Source organism: Euprymna scolopes, chromosome 44 (assembly GCF_053919585.1).
Source record: "Euprymna scolopes isolate OS-2025 chromosome 44, ASM5391958v1, whole genome shotgun sequence".
NCBI lineage: Eukaryota > Metazoa > Mollusca > Cephalopoda > Sepiida > Sepiolidae > Euprymna > Euprymna scolopes.
The window spans coordinates 841,498-865,858 of NC_136525.1; the positions used below are offsets into that span (position 1 = coordinate 841,498).

Genomic DNA, 24,361 nt, shown 5'->3' on the forward strand with positions numbered 1-24,361 from the left:
AGTACTGGAAATCTGAGGGAGACTTGTTATCACTCAGACTCCAGGGAACACCACAGGTTGTGTTCTCAAAAAGAAATCTTTGATGATGGCACCTGTGGCTACTCCCAGTGAATAAAAACAGACAGACAGACAGACAGACAGACACACACACACATACACATAAACATGCATACATACACACATGCATATACATACACACACATGCACACAAACACACACACACATACACATAAACACATACACATGCACATACGCACACACAGGCACACACACATACACATAAATGCACACACATACACACAGACACACACACATACACATATGCACACATATACACACACATACACACATATACACAAATACACACATACACATACATATACATATACACTTACACATGTCATGATAAAACATATGGGGGCAAGATACGAAAATTGATGCTATTTTGTTTTTTTGCATATTTTCAACCAGTTTCACTTGAAGTGGTAAAAAGGATCGCCCGCCTCTTCAACTCTCCCTACCTCCTTTTTTTTTTTCCTTTTTTTCCCTTCCTTTCACATTAAAAAGAAAAGAAATATTTTTCATTTTAAACACTTTAGTGGAGGCAGGCAAACCGTCAACTTCGACGAAGAAAATAACGTCTCACCCAGTTGAACCAGCGCGTACTGATTATAACAAATTAGAGAAACGCGAACACAAAACAAAACAAAACAAAACAACAACAATAAAAAAAAAAATTACTATACGATTTTTAAAATTAATCTACGGATGGCTTTAAACGCTAAAATGAGACTTGTTGCTTCTTTCTTCGTGGTGACGTGTTTATTTTTACCGAATTCCCAAGCAATGTTTAACAAAGGGACCAATGGAGGTTTTAAATGCATTGGTAAGTGTTTTTTTATTTTTTATTTTTTTATAATATTATTTATTCACTTGGAGTAGTTGCATAGACCATCATCAAAGATTTCTCATTGAGAACAACTTGTGTTGGTCTCTGGAGTCTGAGTGATAACAAGTCTCTCCAGATTTCCAGTACTCTCCACCTCTTTCGATAAACTTTGCAGATGAATTTGCGTTATCGCAACAGTTTATTATTATTATTTCACTCACTAGGAGTTCTTATACAGGTCATCATCAGAGATTGCTCACTGACAAAGACCGATAGTTTTCCCTAGAGTCTGGGTAACAACAAGTCTCCCCAAATTTCCAATAATCCTCACCTCTTTTTATAACCTTTGCAAGTAAATTTGCGTTATCGCAACAGTCGCTTGCCATTGATTCCTTGCTGACAACGACCATTGATCTTCTAGGTGTATCAGAATTTTTGTAGGAATTTTTGACACCCCTAACACGAAACTGCGAATAAAATATAAAAAACTTGTAATTTCTCTTTTAAAAGTGGGTTGTTTATTTTTTTTATAGATTATACTTCCAAAATAAACTATTAAAGTAATAGAAATATATATTTTTTTATTTTTTAAAAAACAGTAATGAATTTTACGAACTCAATATTTTTCAATTGTTAAACTTTAAAAATCTATCAAGATTTTTCTATTGATTCTATTTTTACGATATTTTCAGGGTCAATGTGAAATTTTATGCTATTTCCAATAAACCGAATATAATATTTTAGACAAACGTTTTTTTTTAAATTCACCCACCCCATTTTCAAGTGTCTATTAAAAAGTAAATAATTAATTTACTCACCAAAGTTTTATATATCACAAATTGAAGAGAAAAGGTCAATAAATAATATATTCAAATTTAAAACAAAAAAAGATAGTGTTTTTTAGAAATTTACCTGTAAAGTTCGAAGTTTAAAACCTTTTTTTTTAAACCACGTTGTTTGTTTTCTCTTTTGTTTTTTTTTTTAATGAAACCTTGGTCCTTGCTCCTTTAATTGAAAAAAAATTAGGGCTTGAATTACATTTTTCGAGTAGCTATAAGCTTGGAAAGACAGGAGGTCGAATAATTCACGCCTCCCATTTTGAAATGTCTATTAAAAAGTAAATAATTAATTTACTCACCAAAGTGTTATATATCACAAATTGAAGAGAAAAGGTCAATAAATAATATATTCAAATTTAAAACAAAAAAAGTAGTGTTTTTTTAGAAATTTACCTGTAAAGTCCGAAGTTTAAAACCTTAAAAAAAAAACCACGTTGTTTTTTTTTGTTGTTTTTTTTTTAATGAAACCTTGGTCCTTGCTCCTTTAATTGAAAAAAAATTAGGGCTTGAATTACATTTTTCGAGGAGTTATAAGCTTGGAAAGACGGGGTGGAATTATTTACTATTTTTCACGAAATTTCTGACACACCTATTGGTCTTCACTGGAATTTGGGTAACAATAAGTAACCTCAGCGTCCCAGTCCCCTCCGTGCTAGTCCAGTAAAGGTATGGTAAGTGGTTTAACTCCTAGATCTTTCCATCCTCCTTGAACTTTCGACTATTTTCGTGTAGTGCAAGCCGATGGTAGAACTATACATTTTTCCTGTTATTATTATTATTATTATTATTATTATTATTATTATTATTATTATTATTATTATTGGCTCACAATGAGCTTTGACATAGGTCATCAATGATCTCATTGAACACAGCCTGTAGTGTTCCCTGGAAGCTGAGTGACAGTACTCTCCACCTCTTTCGATACCATTTGCCAATAAATTTGCATTATCGCAACTGCTGCTTACCATTGATTTCTCGTTGGCAGTGACCATGGGTTTTTACTGGAATTTGAGTGGCAATAAGCCTCCCCAAGGTCCCAGTTCTCTTCGCACTTATACAGTGGAGGTCTCGTCAGTGCTCACTCCTCGGTCTTTCCTTCCTCATTGAGTACTTGGCTATTTGGTCTCACTCTTTTTGTGAGGGAGGAGGGGGACAGTGATATGGTAATGGGGGATGAGGGTGGGGTTAGAGAACTTATAGGTATGCAGCTTCAATGTTCTTAATTCCATGTAGCGCTTCATGTTTTGTCTCTGTGACAGTTTGTCTGGTCTGCGCTTGTGGTTTGTGTGTGTTAGTCTCCACATTCAAGTGTTTTCCTTAATATTTTAGCTGTTTTCATTATTGTTGTTCGATGTATTTTTCCAGTCATTCCTCTGATTCCAATTTCTCTTATTATTATTATTATTATTATTATTATTATTATTATTATTATTATTATTATTAATTAATTAATTAATTAATTATAATTATTACAATTATTATTATTATTAATAATTAATACTATCACTATTACTATTATTATTAATATTAATATTATTATAAGTATTATTATTGTTATTGTTATTATTATTAATTATAATTATTACAATTATTATTACTAATTAGTAATACTATCACTATTATTATTATTATTATTATTATTATTATTATTATTATTATTATTATTATTATTATTGTTATTAATACCAGCAACGGACTTTATATACACCGGACACACCAATAACTTGGTTGCAAATTAATTATGTAATGAGGGGAGGAATGATAAATGAATAAACGTATATATATATATATATATATATATATATATATATATATATATATATATATATATATATATATATATATAACTACTTCATTTACTCACATAAAATTAATATACGAAAGTATAGATTTACGAAATATTAAGTATTGAAGTAAATTACTATATATATATATATATATATATATATATATATATACATATATATATATACATATATATATAAGTGAAAGTGTCTGTGTGTGTGTCTGTGTGTATTTTCCTACGCAATAACTCTGTCAATTTTCAGTCTACAGACTCGAAATTTGATATACAGAGTATTGAGATTTGGGAAAATCTTTGTAATCCGTTTTCGACCAGAAATGTGGTTGCTAAGGGGTCAAAGTTCAACAATTTGATCTTTGAAAACTCTACCAAACTCCTCCACCAATTTTGGGTCTAAGCACTTGAAATTTTAAATATAGGTTACTTGAACATGGATCTAGCTTAATAACTTGATTTGAACCCAAAACAATAAATGTTAAGGGCTCATAATAGGGGTCAAAGTTAAAAAACATTTTACTGCTTCGGTCTCTACCAAATTACTCAGACAATCTCTGGTCTAAACATTTGAAATTTTAGATAAAGGGTATTCAGAGATAGGGCAAGATTTTTAATCGGTTTGGATCGAAAATTTGAGCTACCAATATATAAATGTATGTATGTATGTACGTATGTTTGTATGTATGTACGTATGTGTGTATGTATGTATGTTTGCATGTCTGCCTAAAACTTTCGACAGAGGCGACAGATTTTTACGAGATCAGCATCGTTTTGAAGGGGGGGGGGAGGTCGCTTTTTTCGCCGATATTTTCGAAAGTTATCCTCTCCTTCCGATTGTCTAACCTTAATTAAAACCGACGTCACTTCCGGTTTGGCGATGATCATAACAGCAAAGACATCAAGTTTTTTTCTCGTTCTTCTCCTCCTTTGCGGTACGGATTCGAGCCTGCCTTCCTACTACCACTTTTTTTTTTTTTGCTCAACATACACTCCCAAGCACCCGGGCAACGCCGGGCTGAACTGCTAGTATATATATATATATATATATATATATATATATATATATATATATTGATATATATATATATATATATATATATATTGATATATATATATTTATTGATATATATATATTGATATATATATATTTATTGATATATATATATATATTTATTGATATATATATATTTATTGATACATATATATATTTATTGATACACACACACATATATATATATATATATATATATATATATATATATATATATTGATAAACTATGATTTTGCTGTTTCGCGCATAAATTGAAATATATATATATATATATATATATATATATATATATATATATATATATTCTCAGAAACGTTTTTTTCATTATTTTTTATGCAAATCTGATTCGCTTCATATGTTGCAGTTTCAATTTATGCGCGAAACAGCAAAAGCATAGTTTATCAATAAATAGTTTGCTAATATCTTTCCTCTAAAAATAAAAAGGAATTATTTGAAACTCCACGGAATAAACTTTTTTTTATCAATATACATTTGTGTAAATCTTAATTTACAAAATTATAATCTATTTTCTTATACATTGTTTATGTTTACCCACCGGTTCCCGCTGGATCACTGAAGTTAAGCAACGTTGAACCTGGTCAGTACTAAATGGGTGACCATTTAAGCCTTCCACGCGCTGTATGTTCTCTCTGGATATCCCGACATTGTTTCCAGTCGTACTCAACTTCTTGCCACTGAACTCAAGCAGTGTCGATTCATGGGAAGATGGTGTTGGGATTGTGCAACGCTTACTCCACAGTTACATGCGCAGCTGCTCCTACAGAGGGTATCCTTTGTCTTTCGAGACTGAACGGAGGCATCGATATGTTTCATGTTCACTAAGAATCATCAGCGCGGTTTATATGACTGTACCGTCGGTTGACCATTTGGTGACTGGAGTAACACCAATCCCATAATCTTAACCATTCGGCTACCATGACAGACATATTTGTCGTCTGTAGATAGTAAATCTAAGATAAATAAACTTTGTATTTTATTTATGAATAATAAGTCTCAGAAAGTGTCGATCTTCCAGGGGAGATAACTTGTGCTTGATTAGGAACTTTTCGTATTTCCCCCAAATGTTCAATATGAATAGTGCTTTAATAATTATTTTTCACTCGCAGGACCAGTAAAAATTCCACAGCAGACTCTTTCATATGTAATCTATTGATATTGGCATTCTGTGGATGTTCATCGTAAACAGAGACGCCCTGATATTATTGTAGCTCTTTTGTTAAAAGTACAAAAGTATTTATCTAAGTTATCAGGGACGCCTGGCATAGCCCGGTCATAAAATACGCTTAAATATGATATTTTAATTCATGCAGATTTCGTGTATATTATTATAGAATCAATTTTCTATCGATTCTTATATACTATAAAGTTGTGATTTAATATATATATATATATATATATATATATATATATATATATATATATATATATATATATATATATATATATATACTTCGGAGTAGTTTTTATTTAACAATCAGTGGTTATGTAAACGTGAGATTGTAGGTTTACAAAATATTACTGATGAGATGGTAGACATCGAAACCCTATAGGTTAAGGAGATAAACTTTCTAAAACATTCTTTGTCTTGCTTAGAATAATAAAAATTCTTTGATATGAAACTCAACCACTTCATTTCATTTCAATGAGAGTTTTTTGAAATTCATTGAATTACAATTTAAATATATATATATATATATATATATATATATATATATATATATATATATATATATATATATATAGACTTGGATGCATCAGATTGAATCGAAAGCGAAAGCAGACCTTATGATGAAAAAATATATATATGTGTATATTACTTGTGTTCTTAAAGCTATAATCGAAACCGAAACCAAAACTTATGAAGAATTCTTGGTAAAATCTTATATATAAAAGATTATATGTCTGTCTGTCTATCTGTCTGTCTGTCTATCTGTCTGTCTGGTGTCTGTCTCGATATTTTAAAACTCTTAGCTTTTCCGAAACTAAAAGCCACGCTAGGGACCTCAAATGATTGGATTTTTTTATAGACAGTTTCTTTATGTCTTTAGCTTGTTTAAATAGTTTTTAAGAGGTCAAAAAATGGGTACAAAATTAAAAAAATCGTTATACAATTTTTACATTCATCTTAGCTTATTTTTAATTTTTAATTTTTAATCACTTCATATGCGCGTTACGTTTCTACAGTGGTAACGTCACCAGCTTTTAATACTGCAGTTTTACTTTCGATTTCGATTCTGACTGATGGCACACAAATAGTTTTTTTTTTACTTTTGAAATCAAGAATATAATAATATTTACGAAATCTGGACAAATTAAAATATCATATTTAAGCGTATTTTACGACCTGGCAAAGCTGGCCGCCCCCTCCCCGTTAGTTATTTATAAAAAAATAGATGATTTCAGTGCCATCCGATATAATCAAAACCAAAACCAAAACTTATGAAGAATTCTTAGTAAAATTACTTATTACAAAGAAATGGATGGTTATAATTAAACAACATTCACTCGGAAGAAAAAGATGTAAGCTTGACACACAAAATAACACACACGCTATCGTATTAATATATGGATGAATAAATATTTACCAGCCACAGAAATATGTTTAGTGTTCACTATCATTCATCAGCGTGGCTGTATATAACTTAAAAAATATTTATCAATTCCTTTCAGGTTGCACAGTTGTTTTTGCGATAATGGATCAGTTATCGGTCGTGCACAATGAATCGATGAGCCGCGCAGCATATCGTATGTGTACTTTCTTACCTGACAAAAGGTTAACCGAATTGTGCAATGTCGTCGTTAGTGGTTCTGCCACTTGGTTGGATCAAATGTAAGTCTCAATATTTATACATTATTTTGCTTTTTACTAACCAGATTATATATAATATAATTTATAAAACTCATTCTGTCTGTCTGCTTTCTGTCTCCATATTTTCAAACTCTATCTATTCTGAAACTAAAAGTAGCAGAGCGACGAAAGGGGCTTCGAATGATTGGATTTTTTATTAACCGTTCTTTTATGGGTCTTTAGCTGGTTAAAATAGTTTTTAAAGGGGTCGAAAAGGGGTCAAAATTGAAAAATATCGTTATACATTTTGTACATTTATCTTAGTTTGTTTATAATCAGCTCGAAGGCGTGTCACGTTGGTACAGTGGTAACGTCACCAGCTTTGAATGCTACAGTTTTGTTTTCGATTCTAGATGATGGCATCCTAATATTTCTTTTTTTACTTTTTAAATCACTGTCAAATGTGGAAAATTAAAATAAAATATTTAAACATTTAAGCTTATTTTACGACCTGGCAAAGCCGTCCTTCCACAAATATATATATATATATATATATATATATATATATATATATATATATATATATATAGAGAGAGAGAGAGAGAGAGAGAGAGAGAGTAAGTTATAAAATATATATGGTGATTAAGCTACAATGAATATTCCGCGTTTCATCCATTCTAGGACTCTTCAGGCTTATGTGCACAAGCCTGAAGAGTCATAGAGTGGATGAAACGCGGAATATTCAGTGTAGCTTAATCGCCATATATATTTTATAACTTACTAACTAGCTCTACCTACGTATTGAGCACTTGTTAAGTAAAGACTTAAAGTTTACGCATAAATTTATACTTTCGTATATTAATTTTATGTGAGTAAATGAAGTATATATATATATATATATATATATATATATATATATATATATATATATATATATATATATATATTTAAATAAGGGAGTAGTCACCAACAATGTGTATTTTTTAACATTATTTTATTATACCGTGTCTTGGTTTTTCATTGAGAATTATGTTTGGATCATTGTAATAATGTTTTTAAGTCATTGAAATCGTTTATGCGCGTTTCAGACGGTCTGTGATGTGTCCTCGTCAGAAATTATTTTCAAATATATATATATATATATATATCTATATATATATATATATATATATATATATATATATATATATATATATATATATATATATATATATATATATATGAAAGTGTGTTTGGGCTAGGACACTTCTCAACTCATATACTCAACAAATTGTTGATCTACAAACGTGAAATTTAGTATATGGGGTATTCAGACATGTGGAAAACTTTTTAATCGGTTTTCATCCGGACAAAAAGGGCTGCTAAGAGGTAAATATTGAAAAATTTGACCTTAGGGGTCATCGGATTTTTATTTAATTGTCATAGTTTAACAGCTAGTGTAATGGTTATCATACTTGACTCACAGTCTTCAATTTTTGGTTCCGATTTCAGCTCGAGTATATTTTTTACTTACAAGAAGTGTACTCTTTAGAAAAAAAAAAAAAAAAAAAAAAAAAAAACAACAACATAATACCCGCATGCACTTATCTCAGTTTCTTTCCTTTTTTTTTTTTACTTCACTTTTTAAAAAGGAATTTAACGTTACGTTTAAAACCGGGCAATGCTATGTTCATTTAATATAGTATATAATATATATAATGTATATCTATATATATTCTATATACATGTATATAATACGTATATATATATATATATATATATATATATATATATATATATATAATCTCTCTCTATATAAAATTATATATAATGTATCTATCTATCTATCTATCTATATATATATATATATATATATGTGTGTGTGTGTGTGTGTGTGTGTGTGTGTGTTTAGCAAAAATGGTAATTAATAAAAACCTGAAGAAAGTGCTCAATACTATTGCGAAGAAAATATGTGTTTTATTTTTTATTACCGTTTTATCTGTTTAGTTACACATGTTTCGGTTACCGAATCGTATTAACGATCCAGTAACTTCGTCAGACTTTACAAAAATGGTTATTATGGTTGGAAAAATGATATATTAGATATATATATATATATATATATATATATATATATATATATATATATATATATATACATATATATATATATTTTTTTTTAAAGGAGATTAGAACAATTGTCTAAAGAGCAGAGTGTATTTTAATGTAATAGTGAAATTACTAGTTTAATTAAAATACAGGAAAGAAAAAGTGCTCGTTGTAATTTAGATATATAATAAGCTCGATAGGTAAATATCGTAGAGCTAATTTAATATTTAGTAATGTGATTGATAATTTAAAAATCAAATTATAATTAAATTAAAAATCCGTTTCATAAGAAGGAACAACAGCAAAATCAAACTGAGAAGCTATAGTAAACATCTATATGAGTACTTTAACCATAGTTCCTGATTTCAAAAGGCGAAAAATTAAAAGATACATCTGCCTTACTTTTAATGCTAGGTTTATTTATGGGGTCTTTCACATTTAATAAAAACCCTTCACAGTATTTGCTGACGAGGAAACCTTGTTTATTTAAAAACTATATGTAATAATTATTGTCCGTAACTTGATGTCTACCACAATACAAACACTGTTTTCCGAAACGATCGTACAAATAATTGATTTTGTTGTTGTTCCTTCTTATGAAACGGATTTTTAATTTAATTATAATTTGATTTTTAAATTATCAATCACATTACTATATATATATATATATATATATATATATATATATATATATATATATATATGACTACTTCATTTAATTGCATAAATTAATATACGAAAATATAATTTATGTGTAAATTTTCAGTATTTAGTTTAACAGTGCTCAATACATAGGTAGAGCTAGATAGTAAGTTATAAAAATATATATATGACAATTAAACTACACAGAATATTCCGCGTTTCATTCTCGTGAGAATTCGTCAGACTTATGCCCTAGACCTTAAAATAATAAGCCTATTGTTTCCCTCCTGTGTAATATTCACAACAATTTTGTGCTTCAAATCTAATTGATCCTTTACCCTTTTTGTTATCTTCTTTTTTATTATTTACTTTTTTTCCCTCAGACATTCGATGGGCGCAACTCCTGACACAATATGTCAAACGCTCAATATATGCACAAACGAGAAAGGAAAATATTGCCGAATTTTCACAAAGGTAAACTTTCATTACTTACTTAATTACCCACTTGGAGTTTTCACACGAATTATTATCAGCGACTAGCAGAGCTAGTTGGCATTGCCTGGTGCAAAAATGTTATATAAAACTCCTCTCTCGTTGTCACTCCCCCACTTTCCTCCTCATTGTACTCCGCCACTCTTTCTTCTCCGTCCAGCCCATTCCTCTCTCTGGTTGCATACACGTACACACGCACGAATGCACAAACACACACATATACACAAACACACAAATACACCCAAACACACATATACACATAAAAACAAATATAAACCACCACATAAACAGCTACAAACACACTCACATACACACGTACATATAAACACATACAAACACATACATACACATATACACACACAAACACAAACACAAAGAAACACACATACATACACACACACAAAAACACACATACACATATACATACAAACACAAACACATGCAAACATACACATACACACGCACAAACACAGACACAAACACAGACACAAACACACATACAAACATGCATACAAATACAAACACAAATACAAGCATATACAAATACACACATATACACAAACACACACATAAACATAAATATGTAAACACACAAACGCACACACGTATACACACATACATACACATACTTAAACACACTGACTTGAATACTTGAAGAATTAGTCGCATAAGAGAATTAACTCTGGAAAAATCAGTTACTTTCTTTTAGTTACTATCTGGAAAACAGACTTCACTTCTCATTAAATTCGTCGCCATGTTAAAGGTCAGAGAATAAATAACTTTTTCTAAAATTTTACATATTATATATGTATATATCTTGTATATATCTCTATATATGTATCTCTATCTGTCTCTCTCTCTCTGTCTCTCTCTCTCTCTCTACGTATATATATATATATATATATATATATTTAAATAAAGAAGTAGTCACCAACAATGTGTATTTTTTAACATTATTTTATTATTCCGTGTCTTGGTTTTTCATTGAGAATTATGTTTGGATCATTGTAATAATGTTTTTAAGTCATTGAAATCGTTTTTACGCGCGTTTCAGACGTTCTGTGAAGCGTCCTCGTCAGAAATTATTTTCAAATATGTTGGAGATGTAAAAATGGCGATTTTCGTAGTTCATTTCAAGTGTTTCCAACGGGTGGAGGCTTGTAAGTATTTATTATTCATTGGCATGTTCAATTTTTATTACTCTTTTATTGGGCTTGCCGAGGCCGCTGACCTGGCTGTAGTCACTCTCTCTTTCTTCTAGTGTTTTTTCTTTTCCTTTAGGGTGGGGTAGGGTGTGTGTGTGTGTTTGTGTGTGTGTGTGCGCGTGTGTGTCGAGGACGCTTAACAGAACGTCTGAAACGCGCGTAAAAACGTATTGAGCACTTTTGAAGTAAATACTTAAAGTTTACGCATAAATCTATACTTTAGTATATTAAATTTATGTGAATAAATGAAGTAGTTATATATATATATATATATATATATATATATACATACATACATACATATATATATATATATATATATATATATATATATATATATATATATATATTCAACTTGGTGTATCCAGGCACGCGCATGTTGTGTGTTTTTTTTTCACCTACAACTAATAACCTTCATCACAGCGGACTTTTCTTTATTGGTTTCTTTTTGACTTAATATTGAATTCTGAATCAAATATATACCTATAGACTTATATACGTACACCCGTGCATTTATATATATCTATATGTAGCAATTCAATATATGCTTATATCCATCTAATCGACTTTTTCCTCAAAATATTTCTGAAAGAACTCTTCGCATGAACAGTTTCTCTATATTTGCCTTCTTATATTTTTATATTTTATGACTAAAATTCATAAAATGTTTAGTTTCAGCGTATGCAGTCACCAGAAAATGCATAGAAATGCTAATATCTAGTGGCCTTTCTATGCACAAGGGAAATTACACCGGTTCTCACTATATATATATATATATATATATATATATATATATATATATATATATATATATATATATATATACCCGTGGCTGCGACCGCTAGCTGACTCTCTCCAAACAACAACAAAATAAAAACTAAAAATAAATAAACCGAATCATTGCCCCCCCCGCCTCCAAACATAAGCGAACACCCAACAGCTCAAGACATACTTACCAAGAAATCACCTCACCAACGAGACGCTAAAAACTTTAACACTAAGACTCGAATTTTAAAGTAACTCCCTTCCTCCCACCCCCACATATTCCCCTTCCCCTCATGTATCCCTATGCCCTCAACCACACCAGAAATGAACTTCCCAGACCCTCCCCCACAAGTTCTTTAAACCCCAAAACTAAAACATTATCGACATACCAAACGGCCCCCCCACCTTCCCTCCTTGTTATTTCCTCTCTACCTCTTCTGCCCTCCTCGCCCCCGACCTCATCCACTCTTCCAACTCTTTCATCCCAAAATAGCGAACATTTCTGTAAAAGTCTGAGGACGCTACAGACGACCATAAAAACGGCCGTGTAGCCGAAACAATAATGTAACTTAACAGAAGGATACGGTAATAAAAAATAAAACGCACATTTGCTCTACAACAGTATTGAGCACTTTCTTCAGTTTTTATTAATTACCATCTCCACTATATATATATATATATATATATATATATATATATATATATATATGTGTGTGTGTGTGTGTGTGTGTATAGTGCCAGTAATGTCTACACCGGTGAGAAGGAGCGACAGTACTCCACTGCCTATCTGAGCGCTAGTCAGTTATACCCGTATTCCTACCTTTATAGCTGTGATGGTAATACACTTCGTTTGATAAACCAACCTCGACTTGCTTTTCTTCTTTTACTATTGTGTTACGATACAACACTATCTCATTATTTTGCTAACAGTTTCCCTCTGATGAGAAGAATAATCATTCTTTGAAACTGCAGATTAAGGATAACCTAACACAATAGATTTGAGTATTCTGTCGAATAATAAAAAACTATTTGTAAATTAGGCGCAAGGCCGTTTTTAATGTGGGGTAAAAACCAGCTCTCCTAAAAGTAGGCAAAAAGGTGGCACTCTGGTTACTAAAAATAAAAATTGTCCCGGTATAGAGGGTTTCCCCTCCATTGACTGGTACAAATTATCTTAAGAGCAGCATTTGCATAACAGATACTACACTTTGATCCCGGTCCGAAGGGGGATGATCAATTGATTTTAGCTTTACTGATAATTTCAAATCAATAATTTTTTAATGTCTTATCCTTATTACAAGCAATGGAAGATTTTGCTTAAAAAAAAAGAATATAATTCAAAGAATCGTTTTGCCATCTCAAAATAGGCATCAATTTTTTGATTCCGATACTGATTCCAATACCCCCAAATCTTTCGATTTTTTGATTCCCGATTCCGATTAATCGTCCCAACACTAATATATATATATATATATATATATATATATATATATATATATATATATATATATATATATATATATATATTCATTTACAAATAAATTTTACATATTGTTCACATACAAATTTACAAATAAATTAAGAAATATCATTCCTGGTATTTGTTCTGCGGGGATCACTTTCCTCATATTCATATATCATTTCTTAGTAAGTGTTATCAATTTTCTGAAATTTAGCTTTCACCTACCTTGAAGCAACCCTTTTCCTTCACTATTTTATCCAGTTATATGTGATTCGCTATGATATTAATCTGTCTCTGATGATTTGTGTGATGGCAACATCAGTTATATGCACAATGAAACATGTGTAAGATATTTATGGAAAAAGTAAATATAGAGATTCACCTATTTAAAAATAATTCTGTAAAAAATAAAAATCATGATTGTAGATTGGTTTTTTTGTGGAAACTGGAATTTAATTTTATCGTCTGTCTATCTATCTATCTATCTATCTATCTATCTATCTATCTATCTATCTATCTATCGATTTACTACTGCTATATAAAAGAAACTCTGAGTGTGTCTCTGTGTATGTTTCTTCCCGATGGACTCCTAAATGGCTGGGTCGGTTTTTTAGAAGTTTGACACAAATGTACTTTATGTGACTGGCAGTGTTCTTAGATAGGTTTTGTATCGGAATGTCTTCGATAAGTATCGATAACCAATAATGGCAGACATCTGATGAAAAAAAAAGCAGCCGATTTTGACTAAAGTCTACATCTTACACAGCCTAACATCACAAATGCAGTTGAGAAGTTTTATTACCACACAAGTGGAAAGCCTCGAAATATAAAATCAACAGTAGGTTCTTTGATGTGACAGGGACGCGTTCAAAATAAATTTTCGATTCAGTTTTTAACCAGTAAAATAGTAGCGAAGGAATCAAATTGAAAAAATAAACATTGACCTTGGCTTGGCGTAAATCAACTATACACGTTTTTTTTTTCTGCTAATACTAATTAAAAACCATAGAATATATATATATATATATATATATATATATATATATATATATATATATATGTATATATATGTATGTATATATATATATATATATATATATATATATATATATATATATATAACGGTGATGAACATATAATTTATGTTTGTTTCTTTTTTTATCTCTCTGTATAGTTATATATATATATATATATATATATATGTTTATATACATTTATATGTATGTTTATATGTTTATATTTGTATGTTTATATACATACTAGCATCCAGCCCAGCTTTGCTCGGGCCCTATGTACTGTCCATAACTTTATGTGCATATATATATATATATATATATATATATATATATATATATATATATATATATATATACATACATACATTTACGCACACACGCACACACACACACACACACACACACACACACACACACACACACACACACACACACACACACACACATATATATATTGAAAAGTTTGACTCATATCGCGGTAACGTACATCTAAAATTTCAAGTGTTTAGACCAAAAATTGGCGGAGAACTTTGGTAGAGTCTACCAAGGTCAATTCTTTTAACTTGACCTCTTGGCAGCCAAATTTTCACCCAAAAACAGATTAAAAAGCTTGCTGCATGTCTGAATACCCTTTATGTAAAATTTAAAATTTTTAGACCCAAAATTGGCTGAATAGTTTGTAGAGACAGCAAAGGTAACATCTTTTGAACTTTGACCTCTTGGTAACCAAATTTTCGGCCAAAAAATCGATTGAAAACCTTGCCCATGTCTGAATACACTTTATGTAAAATTTCAAATGTTTAGACCAACAATTGGCTGAGAAGTCAAATCTTTTAAAACTTTGACCCCAATTTTGACCTTTTAACATTTATTGTTTTGGCCTCAAACTAAGTTAAAAAGTTCGATCCATGTCCAAGTAACCCACATCTAAAATTTCAAGTATTTAGACCCAAAATTGGCGGAGGCGTTTGGTAGAGTTCTCAAAGGTCAAATCGTTGAACGTTGACCCCTTAATCGCCAAATTTCTGGCCAAAAACCGATCACATCGATTTTCCCAAATCTCAGTACCCTGTATATCGAATTTCGAGTCTGTAGACTAAAAATTGACAGAGTTATTGCGTAGGGAAATGTATACAGACACACAGATACAAAGAGACATTCACTTATATATATATATATATATATACTAGCATTTCAGCACGGCGTTGCGCGGGTTTTTGGATGTGTATGTTGAGCAAAAAAAAAAAAAGTGGTAGTAGGAAGGCAGGCTCGAACCTGTACCGCAAAGGAGGAAAAGAACGGGGTAAAACCTAACATTTATTGTGTCACGACCACCGCCAAACCGGAAGCGACATTTTTTAAAAGTAAGGCTAGACAATCTAAAGGAGAGGATAACTTTAAAAAATATCGACGAAAAAAGTGACCCCCCCTGTAGAAAAGTACCAAGTTGAAGGGGAAGATATTAATGTTTTTAGCCAATTTTTCGATATTTGTCGTATGAAAGGTCAAACTTTAAAACGATACTGATCTTGGTAAAATCCGTCGCCTCTATTGAAAGTTTAAGGCAGACATGCAAACATACATACATACATACATTTATATATTGGTAACTAAAAACTTTTGACCCAAACTGATGAAAAAGCTTGAATACTCTTTATCTAAAATTTCAAATATTTAGACCAGAAATTGTCTGAGTAATTTGGAAGAGACTGCAGAGGTCAACTTTTTTAAAACTTTGACCCCTTAAAATTTATTGTTTTGGGCTCAAATCAAGTTATTAAGTTAAATCCATGTCCAAGGAACCTATATCTAAAATTTAAAGTGCGGAGACCCAAAATTGTCGGAGGAGTTTGGTAGAGTTCTCAAATGTCAAATCGTTGAACTTTGACCCCTTAATCACCAAATTTCTGGCCAAAAACCGATCACATCGATTTTCCCAAATCTCAGTACCCTGTATATCAAATTTCGAGCCTGTAGACTAAAAATTGACAGAGTTATTGCGTAGGGAAATGTACACAAACACACAGATACGTTCACTTATATATATATATATATATATATATATATATATATATATATATATATATATATAGGGGCGATCAAGTTGTATTTTTTGGTCTTATAAATCCACGTTTATTCCTTATCTGATCTTCCATGATCGGGTCCGTACCGAATATTATACATCTTGTTTTTGAATTGGAATTCATTATTGAGATGAGTATTATTAATTAATTTATTTATTGCGGACGATTAATCCTCATCTTTCTTTTTAAAAAAAAGTTGTATTCGTATTCTTAGAATTATAATCAAAATACTTCCAGCAGAAACTGGCTGCCAGAATGGTTGAAGGTTGTTATCAATATATAGTTAATTTTTTACGTATCGAAATCACTTATTTCTAATTAGTAATTTATCTGAATGAAATATATATTATCAAACCATAAAAATAAAAAAATATATATTTAATGGTAGCACACATGCGGAACGATGCTTTATTTTCGGTTGGCACATCATCGCAATTTACTGTACAATTCCTTAACATGAAAACTGAAAGGTGAAGTAATAATTTCATTGACAATTATTTAACGTACAAAATAATAATGTTAATTCGATATGAAGAGAAAGAAGGGAAATTTTGTATATGCTTACATCTATTTGCCTCAAATTCAGTGCAGTTGTAAAAATCTACATGTTAACATTGCGTCGTGTCTGTTATTTGATAATATCGTGTTGACGATGAATGCATCTTTGATAAATTTTCGCTGGCAAGAAAAAAAAAAGAAAAAAGGGGAGTTAACTTGTCTTCGTTTAGAATATAATTTAATTAGTAGTAACTTTTATGGTAAAATTTGCTAATAAATCGGCAATATCGGCCGATTAATCGATAATCGGCCAATTCACTAATCACTACATGGTACATCCCTAATATATATCTCTCTATCTCTCTGTGTCTGTCTGTCTGTCTGTCTGTCTGTCTGTCTGTCTCTCTCTCTCTCTCTCTCTCTCTATATATATATATATATATATATATATCTTCTCTTCTATCTATCTTTCTTCTATTCTTCTATCTATCTTCTTCTTCTATCTATCTTCTATTCTATCTTCTATATATCTATTCTATTCTTCTTCTCTTCTCTTCTATCTTCTATCTTCTATATAAATAAAATGAACTCATTTTTTCCCGTCTGATTTTGACATTAATAGGATTAAAAATCAAGATATTTCATGCAAATATAATATGCACAAACGGCAGAACAATATCTGAGGTGTGTTATAGGCTTATTATTTCTCAAATTCCTCGATAATCTTAGATTTCTATACTTTTTCTGCTGAGAAGTCACGGCCAAAATCGGTTAAGATCAATGGAAGTGGTAAAATATTTTCTCTCTAATAAATTCCTCCTCCCCCTGCCACCACTTAACACCGTTTGGGGATCGTTCACAAGGAACAGTTGAGAAGAGAACACCGGTTTGGCTTCGTAGTTCTTTCATGTGAAGTTATTTAAAATCACTAAACTAAGCTGCAGTGCTCTGTGGCGTAGTGGTTAGCGTGCTGGACAATTCACACTATATTTTCACGTTCGCGCCGACCTACCGTAGTCGTTTTTTTTTTTCCTAAACAACTGGAATGGACTTTTCTTGGTGGCCGAACTGTTAACGTTGCAGATGTTTTTTTTTTCCACACTTTATTTTCCTACTTTTACTCATGACTCCGGGTTTGATCCTTCCTACTTACCTACAATAACATTTTTTAAAACTCCCCCCCCGTCCCGGAAACAAACACTCGGGCAACACCGGGTACCCCCGCTAGTATATATATATATATATATATATATATATATATATATATATATATATATATATATATATATATATATATATATAATTATTAAATACCTACAGACACTAGTGTTTCATCTTTTCAGGGATCATCAGTGCAGGCACAATTAAGTTTTTAAAATTTTTTTTTTTAAAATAATTTTTTTTGGCGACTTTGTTGCATTTAATTGTTTCGCTTACCTAAGCGTTGAGGGAGTTACCTTCCCTTTGTTTATTTGCGTAGGCCCATTTTTGGGACGTATTTATTATTATTATTATTATTATTATTATTATTATTGTTGTTGTTGTTGTTGTTGTTGTTGCTGTTGTTAAATAATTAAATATTTTTTATTTAAATATTTATTAAATAATTTTTCATCCACAAAGGTTATCCATGAACACGTGCTTCTGGGTACCACCCGTCGTCAGCATGGCTAAATGTTTTACAAGGATTTATATATATATTAGGTTGGTGCAAAAATAATGCCGTTTTTTTAAATGAAGTTGAACGTCAAAAAACGACATTATTTTTGCCCCAACCTAATATATATGCTTATGTATATATATATACATAAATATGTTTGTATATAAACACTTTAAATATATATATATATATATATATATATATATATATACAAAATTGTTTATATACAATATATATATATATATGCTTATATATGTATATATATGTTGATATGTACATATATATGTTATATATATGTATATATATGTATATATATATATATGTTTATATATATACATATATGTATATATATATATATATATATATATATATAATTTCTAGAAGAACAGGTTATAGTGAACTATTAGATTGGTGCAAAAATAATGTCGTTTTCATGTTAAAAACGGCATTTTTTTTTGCACCGACCGGATACATATAGCAACTCTACAGCGGCAATGCCTGCCCTTAAAAGAACACTCGCATATAAATTTCATCAATAAATGAATCAAATATTTGACCCAGGAGTTGGCCATTTTGACATCTAAGTACTAATTGCAATAAAATATATTGTTATCGATAACGTTAGTATTGATTTTAGATTATCGATAAAGTTTGTATTGATATTTGATTATCGATAACGTTTGTATTGATTTTTGATTTTTAAGTCGTTTATTATTATTTGAGATTTTTTCTTATTTTTAATTTTTTTCAGAACAAAAAGAACGATTTCTTCAGACAACAAATCAAAATAAGACAATATTTTAAAAATAGTCAAGTAAGTATGTATCTCTGTAATACTCTAGCATGACTTGTCCACCAAGTTCAGATCACAAATCTCCAACTATCTTTATTTTATTTGTATTGAATAATAAACATACTTGGATACAACGGACAAAATTGTCAAAATTCCTGATGTACTCTTCACTTGGCACTGTCCTGATTCGATTCTTCAGTCCAGGCATAGTCTGGGGATTATTTTGATAGATCTTCACTTCGAGATAAAAATTTTATGGGTATTGGAGTTTTGGGTTACGGTTGGCATCTTTGGTGTTATCTTTTCATCGTTTTAGTTAATGTAACCGCCGACCTTCTTCAGGTGTATCTTGTCGAACTTTGAAATCTTTCTGTCAAACTCTAGAATATTTCTTTTGAACTCTGGAATCTTTCTATCGAACTAGATAACCTTTCTATCAAACTCTGGAATATTTCTGTCGGACTAGAGAATCTTTCTGTCAAAATTTCGAATCTTTCTATCAATCTCTGAAATCTTTCTGTCGAACTAGAGAATCTTTCTCTCAAACTCTGGAATCTTTCTCTCAAACTAGAGAATCTTTATATCGAACTCTGGAATTTTTCTATAAAACTCTAGAATCTTTCTGTTCAAATGAGGAATCTGTCGAAATGAGAAATCTTTCTGTCAAACTTGGGAATCTTTCTGCTGAACTTAAGAATATCGAACGAAACTCTTTATTTTATCCATGGAACGGAGAAGGTTAGCATCTTCTCGTTTCGTCAGCCATGACTGGATAAAATTTTAAGTTAATTGAAATTGTATTTCCGGCCGTTCACACTGAGGATTGAACCATATAAAGGTTTGAGGTTCAATCCTTGGCGTGGGCAACTCTATAAGGATTTGTAGCAGTTTTGTGAAGCGATTCTGATAAAACCAAGTGGCTCGAATATATTACTTTGATTTGGATTCGCTTTCTTTCTCACTTCCAAAAGCAAGTACGTTTTTACAGGAACGTGTTAACTTAAAGTATTTTCAACCAATGAAAATCGTTTTAAACCCTAAAAGTAACTTGTCCATGTGAAAGTAATAAGCTGACAAGAAATTCGAAACTCCTCTAATACAAACGATCAAAAGCGAGACAAAAACTCTAACAGCTAATTGTGCACGAAAAAACCCAAGCTTTTGGCAAGGACAGGCGAAAAGGAACACTTCAATATCTCATCTACAAGCTTTCTTCATTCCGCAGACATATTCTTACCCACTAGCAAGAATTAGGTGAACAGAAACGAATTGTTACTCACAAATATACATATAGTAACAAAAACAAGGTAAACCAACGCACACAACCAATGCTACGCTGCCAAATATTCACATACGTATATTACTTACATATTATTCACACTATTAACATTTAGACTTGTAACTATTTACTCAACTTTCTTTAGCAAACTTTACTAATTGCTATATTTTTTCTTTCTCCGCTTTGTTTCGATTCATTTCTTAAACCAAGTAAGTTGTCACAGGAACGTGTTTATTCAAAGTATACTCAAACATCTCTAAGGCTCGGTCAATGAAATCAGTTTTCCCAAGAATTCTGAAGCCGGCCACACGTTTGAACAGTCATAACCCCTTAATGCCATTATATTTGGTGCCGTTGACTCAGGATCTGGCACCCGACTTGATTATACATAGAATTTGCAATAAATTAACATTTACTAACTGAAAAACTTTTTATTCTTAAAAAATTGTAGTATAAAAATGTTTTGTTATAAAATTTCGTTTTTATCAATTTTTCATTTATAATACTGTTCACGTTTTTAGTTAGCACTTGCCAATGTGTAACGCTTCTATTTTTTCACTGTTTTATTTATTCCCATTTTTTATATGCATGCACGTCTCTTTATAGCTTTCATTTTCTTTCTTCCCTATCGCATCACTTTTATGCTCATTTTATATTAAATGTTGATATGGCTATTGACAAACCTAAAGACGTTATCATTGTCAAAAATGATCTCTACCAAAGCCAGGGACCACAACATATTGCAACCAACAGTTGACAGATGAAACCTTTTTAACTTTAAATAGTCAACGGTTAAAAGAGGTGTCTTTTTTCCTTTGTTTCAGAATAACCTGGCCAATATACTCGGCAACTTGAATGAAATGGGTCCCAACGTAAGTCACATAAACATTATATTTAACCTTAACCCAAGTTACACAAACATTCTATTCAACAAAACATCATGCTTTTTGGTTTTTATCTTGTAAATCGGGATATAAGAATGGTCTGTATTAGGAAAACTGTATTGTGAAACTTGTTCGACTGACTGTAAATGTCATTGCACCAAACTACTGGTGGAAGAAGGATTCCTTACTTCTGGTCGACAACTTTCCTAGAGCTGGCGACTCGAACAAATTATCCAGTTTGCAAACCTAAATTGCTTAAGGAGCATGTATAAATTATTTTATTATTTCGAGAGTGGTTCGCGAGGCTCAAGGTCAATGAGCCTATATAAAAAACGTTTTATATATTTTCTTATTGGAAACATTTGTATATTTATTTATTTATTTATTTGCAGACTGTTATCCTCATCTTCATAGCTATTGTTGCTTCATCACGTTTCGGTCAACTATTCGTCTGACCTTCTTCAGGTGATCAACCGCAACAGGATAGGAATGCCGAGTCTTGTAACTGTATCCCCAGTAATTACTGCCTTCCATAGTTTTTGTTGTCTCAACACGTTTTACCAACTAATCCTCTGGCCCGCTTTGGGTAGGATTGAAACGCTATCTTCCAACAATGCTCACCTAGAACCGTAGAGATTCAATGCTTCTATGCACTGCGTCATGGGCATTCCTATCCTGAAGAAGGCCAGAAGAAGTAGTTGGCCGAAACGTGGTGGAGCAACAAATATGAAGTTGAGGATAACAATCCGCAAGTCTATATATTTATACAAGTGAAATTGTTTGTGTGTGTATGTGTGTCTGTTTGTTTACATTTCCCTATCAAACTACTCTGTCAATTTTCAGTCTACAGACTCGAGATTTGACATAAGGGGTATTGAGATTTGGAAAAAAAAACTTTTAAATCGGTTTTCGACCGGAAATTTATCCGTCAAAGGGTCAAAGTTCAACAATTTGACCTTTCAAAATTCCACCAAACTTCTCCGCAAATTTTGGGTCAATTAGGACCCGAGCAATGCTCGTAATAAACTGCTAGTAAATAAATAAGTAAATAATTTCGAGAATTTTTCTGATCTCGAGTAGAGATCAACTTGGAACAGACTATAGGGAGAGATTGAAGCATGGAAATCCGTATGTTCCCGTCTCGGTGTGAGCCTAAGGGCTGGTTACGAATACAGACTTTTGAAGACACGAGAGGATACTCCCCCCCCCAACATGGCATAGGAGACGGGAGGTTATAATGGCAAGTTGAGCCATTATGTTGCGAATTATTCCAGAGGAAAGAAGGATAAGTAAAATAAAAAGGTTTCCAATATCGCAAAATACATTTGAATATGTTCAGGTGGTCCTCAGTGATGATTGCTGTCTGCATTTTTCTGAAACTTGGCGAAAATATGAAGGCAACATTAGCGCTTCACACTTTTCACATTCATCATTTCTTCACTATTTTTTGTGGCGTCATCTCACATGCAGTACCAGAGGGGACCAAGCATGCTCGGCTTGTTATATATATATATATATATATATATATATATATATATATATATATATATATATATATATATATATAGTACGTTATAAAATATATATGACGTTTAAGCTACAATGAATATTCCGCGTTTCATCCACTGTAGGATTCTTCAGGCATAAGCCTGAAGAATCCTACAGTATATATTTTATAACTTACTAACTAGCTCCTAGTATATATTTTATAACTTACTAACTAGCTCCTACAGTATATATTTTATAACTTACTAACTAGCTCCTAGTATATATTTTATAACTTACTAACTAGCTCCTACAGTATATATTTTATAACTTACTAACTAGCTCCTAGTATATATTTTATAACTTACTAACTAGCTTCTACAGTATATATTTTATAACTTACTAACTAGCTCCTAGTATATATTTTATAACTTACTAACTAGCTCCTACAGTATATATTTTATAACTTACTAACTAGCTCTACCTACGTATTGAGCACTGTTGAAGTAAATACTTAAAGTTTACGCATAAATTTATGCTTTCGTATATTAATTCTATGTGAGTAAATGAAGTAGTTATATATATATATTAAGGGGATTAGAACAACAGTCTAAAGAGC

General features: G+C 31.0%; 1 protein-coding gene across 1 annotated transcript in view; it reads left to right on the plus strand.

The window, feature by feature from the left end:
- Positions 1-215: 215 nt before the first annotated feature.
- LOC145268645 (acyloxyacyl hydrolase-like) overlaps positions 216-24,361 on the plus strand; it is an 86,285-nt gene continuing 62,139 nt past the window's right edge. The window contains exons 1-5 of the mRNA XM_080124124.1: positions 216-886; positions 7,272-7,431; positions 10,503-10,593; positions 20,053-20,115; positions 22,198-22,245. Of these exons, the coding sequence (XP_079980250.1) occupies positions 769-886; positions 7,272-7,431; positions 10,503-10,593; positions 20,053-20,115; positions 22,198-22,245 (480 nt within the window). The 5' untranslated portion in view covers positions 216-768. The remainder of the gene's footprint in view (positions 887-7,271; positions 7,432-10,502; positions 10,594-20,052; positions 20,116-22,197; positions 22,246-24,361) is intronic.